This window comes from Vulpes vulpes, chromosome 12, assembly GCF_048418805.1.
Source record: "Vulpes vulpes isolate BD-2025 chromosome 12, VulVul3, whole genome shotgun sequence".
Classification (NCBI taxonomy): domain Eukaryota; kingdom Metazoa; phylum Chordata; class Mammalia; order Carnivora; family Canidae; genus Vulpes; species Vulpes vulpes.
Window position 1 is genome coordinate 179257812 of NC_132791.1, and position 21516 is coordinate 179279327.

At 39.6% G+C, this 21516-nt stretch overlaps 1 protein-coding gene across 1 annotated transcript in view; it reads right to left on the minus strand.

Moving 5' to 3' along the window:
- Positions 1 to 21516, minus strand: part of PMFBP1 (polyamine modulated factor 1 binding protein 1) — a 48615-nt gene that overhangs the window by 9885 nt on the left and 17214 nt on the right. The window contains exons 4-13 of the mRNA XM_072731599.1: positions 21196 to 21417; positions 14655 to 14825; positions 13554 to 13664; positions 10223 to 10349; positions 9966 to 10123; positions 8282 to 8522; positions 5883 to 6072; positions 5571 to 5724; positions 4604 to 4771; positions 4202 to 4339 (exon numbers count right to left, since the gene is read on the minus strand). Coding sequence (XP_072587700.1) covers positions 4202 to 4339; positions 4604 to 4771; positions 5571 to 5724; positions 5883 to 6072; positions 8282 to 8522; positions 9966 to 10123; positions 10223 to 10349; positions 13554 to 13664; positions 14655 to 14825; positions 21196 to 21417 — 1680 coding nt within the window. The remainder of the gene's footprint in view (positions 1 to 4201; positions 4340 to 4603; positions 4772 to 5570; positions 5725 to 5882; positions 6073 to 8281; positions 8523 to 9965; positions 10124 to 10222; positions 10350 to 13553; positions 13665 to 14654; positions 14826 to 21195; positions 21418 to 21516) is intronic.

The following is a 21516-nucleotide window of genomic DNA, read 5'->3' on the forward strand; positions in this document are numbered from 1 at the left end:
AAAATTGAAGTCTCTGTCTTAAATTTAGTAATGAGTATTCATACTGTAGTTAAAAGGAATTGAGATCTGGATTAGAGGTCGTGTTCTGTCATTTACTTAATCTCTCTGAGCCTCAGTTTCCTCTCCTGCAAACCAGTTACTTTCAAGAATTTATAGAGTTTTGGTGAAGATCAAATGAGATTATACAGGTAAAAAGGGCTTAATAGTGTGTAAACTGCTTTATAGCTATGAATATGATCATGGACATGCTAAGTAATGAAACATGTTATTAAATACTTTTAAATATAGGGCAGAGATCTACTTCCAAGTCACGAAGCAGAAGGAAGACCTTAGAAATTCACTTGCCCAACTTCTGTTCTTTGGTATTTTATCTTCTTTGATATTTTAGTATACCTTCATCCTCTATGTGACCACATCCACAGAAACACACTCCACTGGGTTTTCTTCAGTAACTGCTCCATGCTTGAAGTTTATTATTTTTTCAGTTGGAATTTTGAGTATCTTCAACTTTAGGAATTGGTGAGATGAGAAGTGTTAAATTGTACTTCTGACCCTGTATTTACATGTCCTGGGAATGAAACTATTCCTGAAGATTAAATAATTTGGTCTTCTGGAAAAAGAACATCTTTTTCGGGGACTTCTGAAAACGTGGAGTCAACTGGGTCTGCCCAGTAAACCTGGTGAATTAGTGAAGAAATGGCAATTCACTGTAAGTACTTGATAATTGGTGGTCAAATCAGGAAATGTCAGAGGAAGGATAACAAAAAGAAGGGTGGTGACATAAGTCACAATGATGCTAGCAGCTAAAACAGAAGCTTAATTAATTCATTGGTTTTGTATTATTTATATGTAATAAATATATGTTAGTTATTATTTGTATTATATATTTATTGCTTTTATTTTTAAAAATTTACCAGCAAAAGATGGGTTTATTTGGGTATGAAAAAGAATTACAATCTGGGACAAAGAAGCTGTGGCAAAACCATAGGCAAGTCTGGGAAACAAAGGAGAGGTGTGTTTTTTTTTAAGGAGAAAAGGGGTACGTTGAGAAGGCTGTTATAAACTAAAAGCCCATTGGCTTTAGTTTAATAAAGTTCAGAGAGTTTATTTTAAATTTCTCTAACATCAGTGGTTTAGCTTGGAGAAGGATAATGGAAACCTATATACAGATATATGTAAATTATACAATAAAATAATTTTAATAAAAGTTTTCATAAAGATATAATCTCTCCCTTGCAAAGGCAATAGGCCTACACAGTTTTATAGGTGAGTTTCACTAAGTCATCTTTGATTCCTTGCTTCCTCCCACATTCATTCCATCATTAGTCTTGTCAATTCTGCTGCCAAAACACATCATGAATTTGCTAACTTCTGTCTTCACTGATGCCAGTCTAGTTTGAATGGCAATAGCCTTCTAACTGGATCTCTCACTTCCATACCTTCCCCTCTTTGCAATCCATTTCCATACATTAGTCAGAATTATATTTTGAAAACTTAGATCAAATCATCTCTCCTGACCCTTTAAGGAAATTTCATCAGTGTCTTTTCATTGCTCTTAGAATAAACCCCCAAACTGCTTAACAGAGGCCACAATGTTCACCCCTACCTATCTTACTACTCTCATCCTATACCAGTATCCTCTTTGATTACTACACTCCAGTCAAACTGGAGTAATACATGACACACAGGATTCATACTGGGAATGTAAGAATGAGCCACAATTAGAATCAATTAGTTAATTTTAATCACCGCATTACAAAGAACATCATACTAAAACAGATGGATTCCATTAATGTTAAAAGCAAGAAAAAGATGCTACTCTTGAACACCAAACTGTAGGTACTGTCCAATGCAATAGGAAAAATAAAATAAAATAAGAATAAATATTAGAGGTTTAGTGAATTTTTGTTGCTTGCAAATGATCTAATCATCCACCTAGAAAATCCATGAGAAGCAACTGAAAAACTACTGTTTATAAGTGAGTTCAATAAGAAGTCCAAATACAGAATAAATATTTAAAATAAATTAGCTTTCTAATTTATTAATTAGAAAATTAATTATTTTTAGTAATTAATCATAAAACATAGTGGAAAAATGTCCTAGAATCAAAGAGGAAAAAAAAAATCTCAAGATCTATTGTTTTCACATGGTAACTTTAAAAATTGAGATCGTGGAGTATTGGCGAAAGAAAATACACTTTAGGGGGAGATCCCTGGGTGGCTCAGTGGTTTAGCACCTGCCTTCAGCCCAGGGTGTGATCCTGGAGACTTGGGATCAAGTACCACATCAGGCTCCCTGCATGGAGCCTGCTTCTCCCTCTGCCTGTGTCTCTGCCTCTCTCTCTCTCTCTGTGTGTGTCTCTCATGAATAAATGAATAAAATCTTTAAAAAAAAAAAGAAAATACACTTTAGAATGCAAAACTAAGCCTCTTTCTTTCTTTTTTAAAAAGATTTTATTTATTTATTCATGAGAGACACACAGAGACACAGGCAGAGGGAGAAGCAAGCTCTATGCAGGGAGTCCAACATGGGACTAGATTCAGGACTCCAGGATCACACGCTGGGCCAAAGGCAGGCGCTAAACCGCTGAGCCACCCAGGGCTGCCCTCTTTCTAATGATTGTTTCAGCTAATAATACTGCTACTATACATGAGGTATACTTTTAAAAAGTTGAACAGGCATACACACACACACACACACACACACACACACACACAAAAAAACCCTCTAGTGTCCTGATTTCCATCAAAGGAATTCTGAAATTAATCCTTTACTTCCACATTTACATGGCCATCTTTCTTTTGGCAAACATGATAATAGGCCAATATTAAGTAATTAGGTAATATCTCTTATATTCAGGGAGATTCCCTGGGGATCTCAGGGACTCAGAGCTCAACTTTGGACCACAGCAAAGGAGAGATTTTTATCTCTGGAGTACAAAACTCCAGAAATACTAGTTTCTGTGCTGTCTAATATGGTAGCCACTAGCCGCACAAGCCTATTTACATTTAAATAAAACTAAAAATTAGCTAATATTAAAATTTAAAATTCAGTTCCTAAGTCATACTAAGCCATATTCCAAGCACTCAACAGCCACATATGATAGTAGATATAGCATCTTAGAAAGGTCTAATACAGAACTTTCCCATCATCACAGAACATTCCATTGGGCAGTGCTGTTCTTATACTTTGTATAGTCTTTAATATTTTAAGATGAACATTTCATCTTCTTTCTTCTTCTCCTCCTCCTTCTCCCCTCCTCTTCATCCTCTTCCTCCTCATCCTCATCTTTTTCGTCCTCCTCCTCATCTTCATCCTCCTCCTTCTTCTTTTTCTTCTTCTCCTCCTCCTCCTCTCCCCACCTCCTCCTCCTTCTTTTTAAACATTTTTTTCTTCTTTTTAAATTATAAGGGAACCAGAGCTGCTTGGTCTTTCATTCGTACCCCAAGGGACTTACATATCAAGATGCTATATTTGTTTCTTGCAGGAAGATGAAATATATTCAGTTTTATGGAAAGTATTGCCATTCATGATGAAGTGGAAAGAGGTTTAGGCATTAGAGCTGGATGCTCTAGGTTCAAACACTGGTCCATCTCATTGCTTATTAATCAGTTACCTTGAGCCCCAGCCTTTCTTCCCTGTAAAATGAAGATCATAGTAATCTATGTCTTGTTGGGAGTAAAGCAGTTGGAAGGCATGTGAAGAATTATCTAAGTGGACAGTCAATAAATGATGACTAACTTCAAGCATAGTGCCTTGCATATATTTAGATGCCATTTACTCTTTTCTGTCAACTTTTTTTGTGTAATGATAAATAACTGTCTCCCTTTCCATCCCTTTTGTGCCTTGGCACTATTTTTGGAAGCATTCCCTAGAAAATTGCCCCACATGATGAACTCCCTCAATTCTGGTCTGAAATGTTGCTGTGGAATATTTGCTGCCAAAGCCTGTATAGTTTGGGAGCTCCAGCAGATATTAAACAAGACCTTCTACATGTGGAAGAAACATTTCTCTAGCTAAGCAAATGGGTGTGGAGGGGTTACCCCCACTTCAAAGAGAGAAGTGGAGCTTGCAGGTATCACAGGATGCACATGGGCTGGGCCTTTAGTTGGGGAGAGATAGGTGCTGATTTCAGGTCAAGGGTTATAGGGGGGTCACAGGGTTCAAGTTTCTCACTCCCTCAGAATTTCTATCAACTCACCTCATTGTTTAGCTCTTGGATGACTTGCTGGGAGGCGTTTTGTTTGCTGAGAGAGGAATCCAGTTGGGTGGAACATTGCATTAACTGTGCTTTGACATTCTCATTTTCCTCCTCCAACATCCTCAAACTTTCTTTTGTCTGCATCCCCATTAGAGAACAAAGCCCAGAAAAAAGGTGTTACCTTAGACTCTCACAGAAGCCTGCTCCCCCTTCCCACACCCACAGCTCCATACTGCAGCCTGTGGTGTCTGGGCCTTCTCTCTCCTTCTCACTTGCCTTTCTCACCTTCCCTCCCTTCTCTCCTGAGGTCTGAGCATGGCCTCTGTATCCTACCAGGCTCAGTGGGGCTCAAGTCTTGCCCTGGATTCATGACCCCACCTCTTCCTGGATTCTCCTTCTCACCATTTTTTCTTTCTTTTTTTCCTCCTGTTGGAATGTCTCGAGCTCTAGCTCCAGTAACTTCTCCTGTTCTTTGCTCTTTTTCAACTGTTCCCGTTTTTCCTCCAGTAATCTTGTCACCTCCTGAAGCTCTTCTGTTAGACTGGTTTTGGCAGAGGCTTGCTCCCTTTGCTGAGAAATAAAGACTGGCCTGAAAGACAATCTTAGACTGTATATTTTTTGAAAAAACAAAACAAGGGATGCCTGGGTGGGCTCAGAGGTTGAGTGTCTGCCTTTGGCCCAGGGCATGATCCCAGGGTCCTAGGATTGAGTCTTACATCGGGTTCCTGGCAAGGAGCCTGCTTCTCCCTCTGCCTATGTCTCTGCCTGTCTCTCTGTGTCTCTCATGAAAGAATAAAAATAAAATTAAAAAATTAAAAAACAAAACAAACCCCCCAGGCAATGAGAATGGCTGAAATAAATATGAGGGCAACTCCTTGGTTATTTAGCATAGATAATAAAAAAAAGTTTCACCAGATGTTCAGCAATATTTCTTTTGTTCAATTAGATATACCAACTTATTTTATTTCTAGATCCTGTTCCCACAGCATCAACCTTCTCTCCTGCTTACTCACCAAATCTTTCCACTTAAAAACCTCTTTGAACAAAGTTTAAAAAGAAACTTAGAAAAGCACAGAAAAGAATAATTCAGAGATTGAAGACTTTAAAATGACTGACAAAGATAGCTTCTGAATCCTATATATAAAAAAAAAAACCAACATTGTCCTCTGACTGTCTTTAAGCTTAGCTGTTGAAAATGCTTATTATTGGTCATGGGAACTAGAGTTGATAGGCTGGCTTAACATTCTAACACAAATTCTAGATAATTGGTTTGAATGGATTGGTGGTGGCATCTTCCCAAATAAAGACTAATATATTTAATCTTAAGCAGAGCAGATGCTTGAGCTGGTAACCTCTTTGCCCTTTATACCTGGTGTTGAAGGATTTTTAGATGCTCTAGCAGCTCATTCAGCTTCATATCCTGCTCAGCTGTTGTCTTCTGAAACTGCCTCTTTTCCTTTTCTGAAATTTCAAGCTTCCTCCGGGCCTCAGAGAGTTCTGATGTCAGCTCCTCTATCCGTTTCCTAAAGCAAAAGGCAACCACAGGAATACAGATTTCAGTGTCTGTGTTGGCAGATTGTGAGCTGGCTGCACGGGGCTTGCTATCCCATTGCTGGGCAGCTGCTGCAGTGTCCAGACTGGTTCACAAGAGAGCCTCTCTCTGGAGGTGACGTGGTGGTACCTGTTGGGTGCGAGTTCCTCTCCCGCTATCAAGGAATCTTTCTGCAACTTCTGAAGTTCTCTCTGCAGTTCCTGGATGGTCTCTGTCTTTTGCTTCTCCAGGAAAGTGTAGCTTTGCAGTTTCCTCTGGGCATCCTCCAGGTTATTCTTTGCCAGAAGGATCTCTTCCTTATACTGGGCTGCTTGCTGAGCTACAGAACACATCAGACAAGCCAGGCACATGTACATGGGAGAAGGGAGTATGTATGAAGACCAGATTACTAATAAAACCAGTTAAAAAGTCTGTTCCTTCATTTTGTGACTTATTTCAATTTCCAACCTGTCCTCGTTTCTCTATCTCATTATCACTCCTAAGGAGCTCTGTTAAATTATCTGTCTTCAACTATCCCCCAGCCATGAACTGCTTCTGAACTAAAGTTAAACCAATCAATATAAATTGCTCAGTATTTCTTAGGTGACTCATCCTGTCATTAGGGACAAATCCTGACCCTAATGGAGTTTAGAGTCTAGTGAGGGAGACATAACTGGCCCACACAACATAGAGAACACAGTAATGTTAAGCATGCACTCACTGTGAACTCCTGTGAAGCAAGATCAGAGTGGGTGAGAACAGTTGGGAATGGACTTATAGAGGAACAAGGATTGCACTGGGCCTGAGAATAAGAAGAAGGAAGGGAATTCCAGATGAGCGGCTTGTTAGAACAAACGCATGGGAAGAGAATGGAGAGGTATATAAGAAGAGGATGGGAAGAGATTGGTTTGACTGAAAAGGAAAGTGGGAAGGAGTTATGGGAGACAGCTGAGTGAGTGGTGGGAGAGAAGGCAGCTTTGGAGGATTTTGAAAGCCAGAGAGAAATGTTTAGAGTTAAGTTAGTGGGTTCCTGAGCAGAGACCTGGCATAAAGAGTATTTTAGGAAAATTAGAATGTATTAAATGGAGAAAGACTTCCTTCAATAATCTTTTAGTCCATGCCCTTGCCCCTACTGGCTATAAAGAGAGAAACATCAAATAAGTCGTTTACTGGAGTTTCTCTACACCAAATATGGTCCTATGTCCTAAAGTTTTTAGTATCGTTTCTGTTTTAAACATCAACATTGTCGGGCAGCCTGGGTGGCTCAGCGGTTTAGCGCTGCCTTCAGCTCAGGGTCTGATCCTGGAGACCCGGGATCCAGTCCTGCGTCGGGCTCCCTGTGTGGGGCCTGCTTCTCTCCCTCTGCCTGTGTCTCTGCCCCTCTTTCTCTCTCTCTCTCTCTCTCTCTGTGTCTCTCATGAATAAATAAATAAAATCTTAAAATAAACATCAACATTGTCTCCATTTTTCAGCCAGGGATATTGGAAGAACGATGGTGTCACTACAGAAATGACCATATACCTTGGAAGAAGGAGGAGGAATTTCATTTTTTAAGCAGGGAAGAGAAAGTTCAGTTTTGGGAAGGCTGCGTCAGAGGGGAAGGTGCATTGCCCAGGTGGAGCTACTCTCTATATACAAGAGTGACCACAGGTGCCAAGTCAGGCCTGGGGCTCTAAGTTATGGAGTTGTCCTGAGACTGAGAATAAAGGAAAGAGGGCAGAGTTTAAGGGTGGATGATGACTACTGTTAGAGAAGGAGGGAAAAGAGGAAACAATGGTGAAATGTGTGAAAGAAGAAGGGACCTGTTACGTCTCCAAACCTGGGAAACAGTTGTTGAGTGTGGGAGGCCAACAGCAAACACACACACATAGAGTTAAAGGAGGGTAGGAACAGAGGCACGCTATGCACCTTCCCCTCACAAAGTGATATGTCAACCACATAACATAACATTTAACCCTTTAAAGCATTCAAGTCAGTGATTTCTGGAATACTCACAAAGATGTGCAACCATCACCAGTACCTAATTTCTGATTGTTTTCATCCACCCCAAGGGAAACTCCATGCCCAGAGCAAGAAGTTATTGGTGGCCTCTGAGAAAGCAGTTTCAGCAGAGGAGCAAGGAATGACCCACAGTGCAGGCTGTACAGAGAAGAATGTATTGGGAGGCAATATAGGGGAGAGAATGTGTCTAAGCCAGGGAGGGAAGAGTAAACTGTAGGATGAAGGTCCTGGAGAAGAGGGGAGGAATGCAGTGCACAGAAGCAAAGTATGGAGCCCTGTCCTCCTCGTGATGGGGAAAGGGGAGAACTTCATTGAAGGCTGCTGGGAAAAACGTGGGTGTGTGCGTTCAGCACTTCACCATCCCAGTTAGGGGTGAGTGCAGGAGCTCAAGAGGGCATTGTGAACCCTGTGGGATGTGCCATGAGATCACCAGAAGGTTTGGAGTAATGAGTGGGGAAAGAAGGGGGAAGTGGGCATTTAGAGAAAGGAGGGGACTGCTCTAGCCCCGATGGTTGTGTAGTGAAGACACTGTGTGCTGGGGGGCTCACCAGCCAGCTTCTGTTGCTGTTGGGTTTCTTCGAGAGAGTCCTTCAGCTTCTGGATCTCAGCTCGCAGGGTCCCACACTCTGCCCTGGACTTATCCTGCTTCACCTCCTGGATGGTGAGCTCAAGTTCTGTCGTCATCCGTTGCTGCTTCTCCAACTCTATCTCCTTTTTCATGAGACTATTCTGAACCTGTGCCAATTCCTTCTCGAGCTCATGCAGCATCTCATCTTTCTCTTGGAGGAGCTGAGGAAAGCAAAGAGTGAGTGCTGATGGAGGCCTGAGCAGCGACCCAGTGAGGCCGGGTACAGATTGTCTTGAGCCCTCCCCAGTCATTTTCTCTTGCCTGGATATCAAATAGTCTCCTACCTCTGCTTCCTGCCTCAAGTCATGCTGTTCCCAATGCAGCAGCCAGAGGAAGGCCTCTGAAAGCGTAAGTCAGATCTTGTTCTGTCTCTCCTCAAAACCATCTACTGGCTCCATTTATTTAGAAAAAGGCCACAGTCCTTACAGCAATTCTTGGGATGCTCATGTTCTGGTTTGACCTCACCTCTTGCCACCCTTACCCCTTTCGGCTTCAGCTTATCTCCTAGAATATTCTTTTTTGTTTATTTATGATAGAGAGAGAGAGAGAGAGAGAGAGAGAGAGAGGCAGAGACACAGGTAGAGGGAGAAGCAGGCTTCATGCTGGGAGCCCGATGTGGACTCGATCCCGGGGCTCCAGGATTGCACCTTGGGCCAAAGGCAGGCGCTAAACTGCTGAGCCACCCAGGGATCCCCTCTCCTAGAATATTCTAAGCAGACTCTCACCTGAGGGCTCTCACACTTGTTACTTCCTCAGCTTGGAATATTCTTCCTCAAGCCCTCCCATTCAGTGGCTCCTTCACTTCATTCAAATCTCTGTCCAATGCTTGATATATCACAGGAGCTCAAAAAATACTTGTTGATTGAATGTATGAATGACTCAAAGCTGTTTACCTAGAATCCTGGCCTCTTGTTGTCATCTCTCTAGATACTTCCACTTTGACTAATGAATCCTCTCTGAATTTCAAATAGGAGATCTGAATGACCAGCCAATCAATCAGCTGGGATGATTTCTGCTAGATCTGATAAAAGTGTAGCTGTGCTGACTACACAAGCTTACAGTGTTTTTACAACCTTTCTGTCCTTACTTCATTTCCTAGGCTTTTCCAGGGCCTTGATTTAGGTTGGCAACTACAGAACTTCTAGGGCATAGTTCCATTACTATTTTTCAAATGCCTGATTTGCATATTCATAAGATTTTTATAATTTTACTGATTAAAATTCACTTGAAACTCTTAACAAGGCTACACAATATTTGAAGAATTTCTTTCAACAATTGAGCATAAACAGAAGCATAAAGGAACGATGCAAGTGTGTCCTAAAGTCTCTGCCTTGCAGGGCTGGGGAAGAACCTCGTATAAAGTCAACATCTCTGTAAGGTCCCTGGATAATGGTGTTTTATTTATTTAGTATGTGCTTTGAAAAATCCCCAAGAAGTGCTCAGGACTGTGTCTGGGCCTAAAGAACCTGCAGTCTCATTGCTTATGTGTTGATGTTCTCCAGGCAATCGCAGTCAGTGCAGAGCTGCAGGACCTGCTCTGGCCAAGGTCTGGCCTCACATCCATCCTGTTAGCTGGTCTAACCAGAGAACCTCTCTTGCCTTACCTTGTCTTTCTTCAAACCCAGCTTCTGGGTCTCAGTGAACTGAATCTGTAGCTCCTGCAGCCGCCGTTGCAGGATGACAACCTCCTTATCCTTCCTTTCCATATGGGCCGATGTCTCTTCCCTCAGCCCGTGCAGGTCCAGCTCCAACTTCATCATGTCTGAAGTGGAAGGGACAGAGTGCTCCTTGCTCAGAGGAGGGCTCTGGCTTCCTTCTGCCTCTCCCCACTGCCTCCCGCCCCCACCCACTCCCAGTTTACCCTTCATGATGTTTTTCTTCTGCTCAGACACAGCCTCTAGCTCCATGCGCAGGTCCTTCACCAGGTTCTGATATTCCTCCACATGTAGGCACTGGCTGTCTTTCTGTTCCTGCAAGTGCTTCAATATCTGGACAGAGAGGACAGGAGCAGGGTGGGATGAGAACATGGAGGAAGGATGCTTTCTAAAATGCCAAATGTCCAGAATGGCAAATCCAGAGAGACAGAGAGTGGACTAGTATCACAAAACCAGTATACAATGTAATGCCAGGCAACAGCTTGGTGGCTATTTCACACAGAGTGATCAGGGGCTGAGGGAGGGAGGAAGGGGAATGAGTGCTCATGCACATGGGATTTCTTTTTGGAGTAATGAAAATGTTCTGGAATTAGTGTGGATGGTTGCCCAACTTTGTGGCTATTTTAAAACTGCTGAATTGTATACTTTACATAATGAATTTTAGGGTGTGTCAATTATATCTCAAACAAATTAAAATAATAGGAAAAGGATATGGCAGCTTGTCACTGTCATGCAGAATGTGCCCAAGAATCATCACCCCTTCTGTCCTACAACAATTAACAGTCTTTGATGGACACCTACTGTGTGCCAGGCGCTTTCCTAGGTTCCGGGGAAAGGGGAAAAAAAACATAGAAACATATGCTTGCCCCCAAGGACCTGGCCATATAGTGGGGTGAGACAAAGAGCATAAATAGTCACTTGTAGAAAATGTTAACAGTTGATAGATGCTATGAAGAAACAGAACAGTAAAAGGAGAATGGAGGCGTATGGGGGGAGAGGATTGCCATTATGAATAGAATGGAGAATTTGGCCCCACTGAGAAGATGCCTCTGAGCTGGGGCTTGCTGGAGGTGAGAGAGTGAGGCACATTGTAGTCTCTGTAGGTATCTGCAGACAGGGGAGCTAGCCAGTGATCAAACTCTGGGGAGAGAACATGGGGGAGGGCATGTGGCTAGAAGATTGAGTGATGGAGAGAGTAGGAGGCATGAGGTGAGTGGTTAATGGGTGATCACATCATGGGGGGGCTTGTAGTCCTTGGGCAGGGACTTAGGCTTCTACTCTGAAGGAGAGGGGAATGGGCTATAATTAAGAGAAGGTAGAAACACATGGTCAAGGAGGAGCAGTTTGTCATCTGGGCATCAAGGGACAGTTATGTGATTTCAGAGTTGTCAGTAAGGGCAGACTGCAGCATGAAGACAGGAGGGACAGTCACCGTATGACCCAGGTGTGGGCACTGAGGGGTTCAAAGGCTCACTCAGGCCAGCTGACTTCTGACATTGACCATGATCTGGATAGTTCCATTCCCAATAGAATATCCAGGTACCATGAAAGAATTGGATAAGGACACATAAAATGGCAAGGGAAAATGTGCTCTGTTTCTTGGGGAAATCTGCATCATTTAAAAAAATGGAGTGGTAAACAGGCATTAGTGTTTTTTTTTTTTTAAGATTTTATTTATTCATGAGAGACACAGAGAGAGGCAGACACACAGGCAGAGGGAGAAGCAGGCTCCATGCAAGGAGCCCAATGCGGGACTCTATCCTGGGACCCTGGGATCACACCTGGGCCAAAGGCAGGCGCTCAACTGCTGAGCCACCCAGGTGTCCTGAGGCATTAGTGTTTTAGTCGATATAGAGTTTCATTTTTTTAAGATAAAAAAGTTCTAGAGATCTGTTGTACAACAGTGTAAATATGACAACATGACTGAAATGTACACTTAAATGTGATTAAGATGATAAATTTAATGTTATGTGCTTTTAACCACTATAGAAAAAAATAAAAGAATATGGAAGAAATAAAGACATTTTTCAGACAAAAAAATGGGAATGTTATGAGATCTTGCTGTAGGTCAGGAAGTGAATAACATGGAACTGACCTTTAAAATAAATATTGACAAAATAAATAAATAAAATAAATATTGACAGATGCCCAAGAAGAAACTCCAAAATTCAATATTGATTCCTCATTCACTCAAACTTTCTGGCATCAGAAAGTCCCGGAAAGAGAAAAGTCTCCATCCCTCCACTAGAGGACCCTTGGAGAGCTTATATGTGTTGTTTACTCTCCCTGCTACCCCCCTTTGCTGCTATTTCAGAATTAGCAAGCCTGCCCACAGTATGGCCTCTGGTGGCTGGATTTGCCTTGGACTTCAGGTTTGCATATGACTGACTTAAGATCTCACCTAGGAAATGCATAGTGGTGCAGCCATTGTGGAAAGCAGTATGAAGGTTCCCCCAGAAGTTAAAAATAGAACTACCTTATGATCCAGCAATTGCACTACCGGATATTTAGCCAAAGAATATAGGAACACGAATTCAAAGGGATACATGCAACCTTGATGTTTATAGCAACATTATTTACAATAGCCAAGGTATGAAAGCAGCCTAAGTGTCCATCAATTAATGAATAGATCAAGAAGATGGAATATTATTCAGTCACAAAAAGAATGAAATCTTGCCATTTGCAATGGTGTGGATAGAGCTAAAGAGTATTTTGCTAAAGGAAAGAAGTCAGAGAAATACAAGTACCGTATGATTTCACTTATGTGGAATTTAAGAAACAACAAACAAAGGGGGAAAAAGAGAGAGGGACAAATAAAGACACATATTCTTAATTATAGAGAACAAACTGAAGTTTACTAGAGAGGAGGTGGGTGGAGGGATGGGTTAAATAGATGATGAAGATTAAAGAGTGCACTTATCATGATGAGTACTGGGTGATGTATTGAACTGTTGAATCATTATATTATACACCTGAAATTAATAGAACACTGTAAGATAACTAACTGGATAAAAACATTTTTTTAAATCTCATCTAAGAGAGCACTGAACCTAACTTTGACTATTGGTTGGTCAAATTTTGCTAGTTGTTTACATGGTTTAAATACTTATTCACTATTAGAATCAATTTTTGATATCGCTTTGAATTTTGAAAATATTGAGTTTTCAAAAAAAGGATTTTGAATAAATAGTATTCCCTAAATTTGGTGCTTTTCAACTCCAACTAGAAACTAGAAAGCTGAATGGTCCTTTTGAACCTAGAAAGCCAACCAGAGGCTTTGTCTTGTTTGGGCATACTGTTGGAAAAAGGTTAAGAAGCAGATGCAATTCCAAAATTCAGCTATAAAATTGAATACTGCCAGACACATTTATTGGAACTTGTCATACATTACATGCAGTATCCTTGTAGCAGGGTCAACCAAGTTCACACAAATATAAAAATATAATATAAAAATTTTAAAATAAGCAAGAAAACCCAAAATCAAACCCAACTCAATTCAATCTCCCCCCAGGCACAAATAAGCAAAAGTTCCCCCACCTTTTTAATATCTTCACAATCTTCTGAGGAGCTAGGAGGATGTCTGTGGGTGGCTGTATAGGAAGCAAAGTCCGCTTGTAATTTTATCAAAGCCTCTTCACGCTCCAGAACCTATAAATGAGTGTAGGTCAGTTATGCTGAATGATCAATGCAACGTGATTATGACTAGTACTGTTTTGCAGAGTGTTCCTTTTTTCAGCCTAAGTTTGTTGTAATATTATGCAATCCATCACACACTTTTTGTGGGCTTGGAACAGAGAAAGAATTAGGTTCTCAATCTTACATCAAGGTTTAATGAGGCATGGACAGTGGTTTGTTGGGAATCTGTCAGTGGCCACATTTTGGACTCCCTCCTGAACCTCTGTGTGACCCAGTTTATGAGGCAGAAGGTTCTTTAAAATTTGTGATGGAGAGATATACCTAAACTAGCAAAGGATGGGATTCAAAGTTCAATAAATAAAGAAGGAAGTTTCTGATAGAGTGGGTGGATGTGTATGTTCTTTTTAAAAAAAGTTTAAAATCATGAAATTTTTGTTCTGCTTTGTTGAAAAGAATTAAAAAAAAACCCAAGCATCAAAAATTAGTGAAATCTCTCCACTTTCTCATTTCCACTGGGGAGCAGTGGGCACTCTAGAGAATTTACAGTATGTACTTCTATATTATAATCAAAGGCTAAAAAACAAAAGTGGAGTTGAACTATACATGGCCCTTCATGATTTTGCAACCTTTTATCAACAATATATCACAAGTGTCCTTCTATTTAGTCCTTACAGTTTGCTTAATCCTTTTTCTTGGCTGCATATTATTCTACAATATGGATCCCTCTTTAACAATTTTTTAAAAATCAATTCAACCATTTCCCTGTTGATGAACACTTAGGTTGTTGTGAGAGATTTTTAAGTCTCTTTGGAATCTCAAACTTAGTGTCGGTTGGGGGGATGCCTACCATGGGGAATATGAACAAAAGGTGGGGACAAGTACATATAAGACATTTGAGGAATCTTGGTGAAAGAAATTACTTTATGTGACTCTTTTCCCCTCCTTTCTCTCCTCATGGCTTTATTTTTGTTTTTTCAGAAAAATACTCTTGAAGTCACTTACCAAAGCGTTACTGCAGGCTAGTTTATTTCGAAGTTCCTGGATTAGATCATCCTGTTCAGAGACCTTTTGCCAGACTTCAGACAGTCGTTTCAGGGTCTCCTGATGCTCTTGAATCATGCAGGAAGAAGTGTATATACGCACCTTTGAATGATCACCCTTGTTCTCAGGATCCTGGGATATTTAGGAATAATGAGTTTGTTTTGTTCTTAATATTTGAGTTAACTTCAGAATACCATGAGCATGGAAAATCTCTTAGTTCTGTATTCTGAAAGATCTATATTCTGTTCATATATATGAATCATATCTTTCTTAATAAAAGAAAAAAGTTAACAAATGCAGACACATGGTAAAAAATTCAAACAGTTCACAAGACAATATACTGGAAACTTAGTCTTCCTCTAGCTTGGCCCTTCATGACTCAAGACTCCTCCTCTGTGAGTCTGTGTTGCCAATTTTGGGATAAAATATCCTTCCAGGGATATTTTATGTATATAACCTGCTGCTTTTTTTCCTTCACTAATGAAAGTCTTCTAAGACCCTATTCTAACATTATGTTTTCACTTGACAATTTATTTAGGATATTTTTTCATATTGTTGCTCATAGATTTATCTGGCTTTTCTTTTCTTTTTTTTTTAAGATTTAATTAATTTATTTATTAGAGACACACAGAGAGAGGCAGAGACACAGCAGAGGCTCCACAGGGAGCCTGATGTGGGACTTGATCTCAGGATTCTGGGATCATGACCTAAGCCAAAGGCAGACAACCACTGAACCACCCAGGTGCTCTTCTGATTTTTCTTTTAAAATTAACTTCAAATTGCACATGTAATACATACATTATATATTATCTTTCTAAAGCATTATAGCATTATAGGCAAGTCTAAATTCCTCTTTGACTATACTACCTATAATCCCATACTTGCTGTGTTCTCCAGAGATGACAATTTGTGCATATACTTCTAGACCTTTATGTATACATTTACATAATACAAAGGAATCTATATAATACCGATAATATTACATTGTCCTTTTAAAATATAAAAATAGGGATCCCTGGGTGGCGCAGCGGTTCGGCGCCTGCCTTTGGCCCAGGGCGCGATCCTGGAGACCCGGGATCGAATCCCATGTCGGGCTCCCGGTGCATGGAGCCTGCTTCTCCCTCTGCCTGTGTCTCTGCCTCTCTCTCTCTCTTTGACTATCATAAATAAATAAAATTTTTTTTTAAATAAACAAAATATAAAAATAGTACTCGCTTTGCCAGCACATATAATAAAATATAAAAATAGATTTTTTTTTCCTAAAAAAGATGTCTTAGAAATTTATCCATGTTAGTTCATGTACGTCTGGCTCTTTTAGATTGTTTATCCAATCTCCTATTGATAGGAAAATAGTTGTTTCCAAGGTTTTTTCTAAAATGAAGCTGAAATGAATATTTTTGCACATAAATCTTTAAGTACCTATTTTAGTATATGCATGGATTAAATTAATGAAGTAGGACTGCTAAGACATATTTAAAATTTTGATATATATTACACATTATCCTTCAAGAAATTATACCAATTGATACTCTCATCAGCATGAGTATGCCCATTTTCCTACAACCATTTAAAAAAAGTCTTTTTCTATGTCATCTGAAATCATGCATAAAGGTTACTACATGCACATGATTTACACTAACAATGAAATGAACTGATTTAGATAGCCAGAAAAGAGCAAGAGTTCCAGTTTGGATAGTAGATCTTTCTCCATTAAACTTGTTTTCCTAACTGAGCCTTTTCAGGCACAGTTAGAAATAGTTTATGTTCAATGAGCATGAAAGCTACCCTTGAAGAAGCTGCAGAAGGGTCAGTGAGAAGTCTAAAATTGAACATAAATAATATTCTTATAAATAAGTTAGTGTGTAAGTGGGCAAAGGAATGGAAAACAATAGAAAAATTAGGGAATAGGAAGATGATATCTACATGTCCAATGTCTTAATACTACAGGATGAAAAATAGAAATTAATTTAAAAGTAATAGAAAAAAAATTCTCTGGACTGAAGAAATTGTAGATCTTCAGATTAAAAGGATCAGTTAAACTTTGAGAGGCTTAATGAAAAACAACCTAAATAACTTTGAGTCTAAAACCCTCTAGAATTCAGACATAAAACTGGTGACTTACAAAAAATGAGAAGCAGACTGAAATCTAACAATTCCTCTCTAATACTGGATGGTACAAGACAATGCGGCAGAAACTTCAAAGACTTAAAGGAAGGTGTTTCTGAAAGTTTGTATATCCAGCCAAACTAGCAGTTAAGAGTGAAGACAAAATCATCTTGTTCAGACATGCAGATATTGAGAAATCTTAACACTCACAATAGTTTCTGAAGGAATTAGCAAGGAAGTATTAGAGTAAAAGGAAAAGTCCAAGAATTTAGAAGAGGTAGAGTAAACTGCTTAAGTAAGGATTGAAAGTTGGTTTTATTTGTAATCTTAAAGAAATGCATATTTTATATGTTATAAAAACAGTTCCAGAGATTCAGAGAGATAAAAACTTTCCAACTCATTTATATTAGGGTAGCATAAACCAGACACCAACATGAGATGAGAGCACAAGAATGTGAGTGATCAAAACAAATCTCATTTCTGAAAATAGATACAGAAAATGAAACTTTAAGAAATTTAATATAGCAGTTTATTGTAATGTAATGGTTTATTATTATTATTAAAATAAAGCAAAATAATACATAAAATCAAATAATAATATGTAATGATCAAGTAAGGTTTATTTCAGGAACATGGAAATTGTCCTATAACTAAAAATCTATTAATGTAATTCACTTCATTAAAGAAAAATACTCAGGTCCCTGGGTGGCACAATTGGTAAAGCCTCTGCCTTCAGCTCACGTCATGATCCCGGGGTTCTGGGATCGAGCCCTGTCTCAGGCTCCCTGCTTAGTTGGTAGTCTGCTTCCCCCTCTCTCTCCCTCTGCCTCTTTCCCTGCTTGTGCTCTCTCTCTCTCAAATAAATCAATAAAATCTTTTTAAAAAAAGAAAGTAAAGAAAAAAAACCCCACCTCTATGATAACCTTGATAGCTGCTAACAAAAACATCTGATAAAGTTCAACATTCATTTCTGGCAAAAATTCTTGATAAACTACATATAGACAGTCACATCTTCAACTTTAAAGAATATTAACAAACATCCAGGAACAAACATTATACTTAATAGTGAAATACTAGAAATATTTCCTTTAAAATGAGAAGCATTTAGATGTTACAGGCATCTAATACCTATAGATGTTAGAAAGCAAGGATGTTATTATTCTACACTGTTTTGGGAGTCCTGGTCAATGTAGTAAGATAGAAAATAAGTTGTATGAATGTTGAAAAGGAAAACAATTAAGAAATACCAAGCAGTCCACTGAAAAATCTGGTCAGAGAGTTTTAATAAGGTGATGGAACAAGAGTTTTCCTATACATCAGTAAAAGTTAACAAAATTAAATGTATACAAGTTCTCATAAAATCAATAACAACTGTACTATATCTACAAATAAACTTAGCAAGAAATATATGAAATCTATGAAGAAAAGTATAAAATCTTATTGAAGAGTGAATAAGTAAACTTAAATAAAAGTAGAAGCATGTCATGTCCCACAGAATATGCTAATTTCCCACAAATTAATATATAACTTGAAAGTAAGTCAACATAAATCTAAATTTCATCAAAAGAAGATGTAAAAAATGGCCAAGAAATATTTGGAAGTCAAGAACAAGAAAGGGGGACCAGCTCTGAAGGAGCTAGCAAAACATATCACCAGTTAAAGTCGCTAAATAACTGTGGTCTTGGTGCAAAAACTGGCAAATAGGTCAAAAGAACAGAGTTCAAAAAGAGCCATGTGTACACAAGAATTAGTATATTGGGGCACCTGTGTGGCTTAGTGATTGAGTGTCTGCCTTTGGCTCAGGTTGTGATACCAGGTCCTGGGATTGAGTCCTGTATCAGACTCTGTGTGGGGAGCCTGCTTCTCCCTCTGCCTGTGTCTCTGCCTCTCTCTCTCTCTGTGTCTCTCATGAAAAAATAAATACAATCTTTACAAAACAAAAAGAATCAGTATATATACATATAGAGTTGGCAATTCAAATCAGTGGGGAAAGGGTTCAGCAAATAGAGTTGGGACAAGTGGAGGCCCCTTTTGGTAAACATAAAATTATATAAATCTATAGTCATATATCTACATGTGTGTGTAGATTATCTCTCTGTCTACCCATCTATATTAATTCCAGATGGACTAAAGATAAAAACATAGAAATACAAAAAATATAAAAATGCTAAAAAATGAGGTAAACTTTTAAAATCTTGGGAATAGAGAAGTCCTTTCTAAGCAAGAAATAAAACCTAGAGGTGCCTGGGTGGCTCAATCGGTCGGGTGTCTAACTCTTGATTTTGGCTTGGGTCATGATCTTGGGGTCATGAGATTGGGCTGTCAGGCTCTGTGCTTGATGGGGAGTCTGCTTGGAATTCTCTCTCCCTCTGCCTTCTCCCACACCACTCTATCTCTCTCAAATAAATAAATAAATCTAAAAAAAGAAAGAAAGAAAGAAAGAAAACCTAAAATCTATAAAGGAGGGCTGAGAAATTCAACTCCATAAAAATTAAGAAAATGTTGGTATGGTAACAAATACCATTCATAGAGTAAAATGAAAAGTTACAAACTAAGAGAAGATATTTGTAACATATGTAATAAAACATTATTACCTGTAATATATGAAGAAGCTCCTATAAGTCAATACAAAAAAAAAAAAGACTAAATACATAATAAAAAATAGGTTCAGGATTTAAACAAGGAATTCATCACATGGAAAGCCACATGATCCATACTTATGAACAGTGCTCCATACTTTTTTAGCGTAGTGGGCACTGTGATGTGTCTCCAGGCCTTTTCAGCAAGGAAGGACTTACCTCCTACTCCAGCTGCTGGCAGTGCTACCCTGAGAAAAGGAGACTACCTGGACTGAAGAAAACTGCTTTGCTCCAAGTCATGCCTCTCCCTAAGGGCAGCTCACATCCATAACTGATCAAAAGTGGTAAAAGGCCAACTCCCATCCCCCCACTTTGGGACCCCTTTGAACGTCCATCCAACCCTAGAACTCCCATAGGGTTGGCGGAGACCTTTGCTGGGACCACACCACAGCTCAACTTTTCCCTGTGCCCAACCCTGCTTCCTTCTCCTTCCTTTCACAGGTGTTGATACCAAGGGCTCTCTCTAAAAAATATAGTATGTGCTAATCCATCTCAGAGTCTGCTTCCTGGAGGAACCCAACCCACAACTGTTGGAACTAAAGGAAATGAAAACTGTAATGAGAAAACTTTTTCTTTCCCCATGCAACTGTTTAGCACAACTTAAAAAGATTGAAAGCACAACTTCCTGTACCACGCTAGTGTAGGGGAGTGCCCTTAATTATTGTTGGTAAAAGTGTCAATTTGCCAGCAATAATTGGTAAGTGTAGAATCTTTCTGGCATTCAATTTAGAAGTATCTTTTTTTTTTTTAAAGATTTTATTTATTCATAAGAGACACAGAGAGAGGCAGAGACACAGGCAGAGGGAGAAGAGGCTCCATGCAGGGAGCCTGATATGGAACTCGATCCCAGGACTCCAGGTCACACCCTAAACCAAAGGCAGACACTCAACTGCTGAGCCACCCAGGCGCCCTAGAAGTATCTTTAAACATTAAATGTAAGCATATCCTTTGACCCAACAATCCCCACTTTAGGAGATTATTCCATGAGAATAAGGATGTTCATTACAGCTTGTTTGTAATAGACAAAATAGGTCAGTAGATGGTAGAGTCACACCATAGAATACAAGGTAGTTACTAAAGGAAATTGTCAAGATACACATTTAAAAAGCAAGGTGTAGAACCACATTTATAAAATGACCCATTTATGTAAAAAGAAAACCCTAACCATTTATATGTGTAACTGTATAACAAAAGACTGAGGAAGATTCCCAACAGATTATTCAAGTGATTACCTAAGAGGAGGAGAGTAGGGTAGAGGAGGCTGAAAGCAGACTTTCACATTTAATCTCTGTGATTCTGTCTAGGGAGCCTCTGCCATTGTATTACTTGTGTAATTAAAAAAAAGCAATTAAAAGAAAAAGAAAGATTCAGGCATTTTGGCTCTTTGTTATCTTTCATGGGTTTCACCTCCTGTTTGATCCTGAAGTCACGGTTTGCATGAGTCCCGTGACTGAGAAGAGGCCCCCAGCCAGGTCCCTATGAGAATGTGGAAGATTTGAGAGCTCATTTGGTATTCGGATTTTTGCCTTACTTGAAGTGCTGGCACTTTATATTAATTAAGGAGCCTCAAAATTCTTAAGGAGGAATCTGAAAGGAGATGTGAAGACTGGAAATTGAAAGCTGAGGGTTACAAAGCTCGAGGGAGGGAAGGACATCTGGTTGAACGTTTGGGTTTCCCTGAGAGAAGGCAGGGAGTGTTACTCAGGGACCAGCTGGGAGCATGTCCACTTGCTGGAGCGGCTTGGTGTGAGTCCTACCTGACTGACGATCCCGCTGAGCTCCCCCTCCAACATCTTCACTTGGCACTCCAGTAACTCAATGTTGCTTAGGGAAGTCTGGTATTTATCCCTGTAGAGGCTTAAGCTCCTTTCCAGGGAGACGATCTTGTCCCCAGCCAAAGCAAGTTGCTCTTGTGCCAAATGGAGCTTCTCCCCTGTGTTCTCATTATGATTTCCCATTTCCTCCTCATAGAGAATCACCTGTTGGTGTAGGAAAGAAACCACACTGAATTCATGGAAACATCTAATGAGGAATGGGTATGGCTATAAGACCCCATGCAGAGGAATCTTATGTTTAAC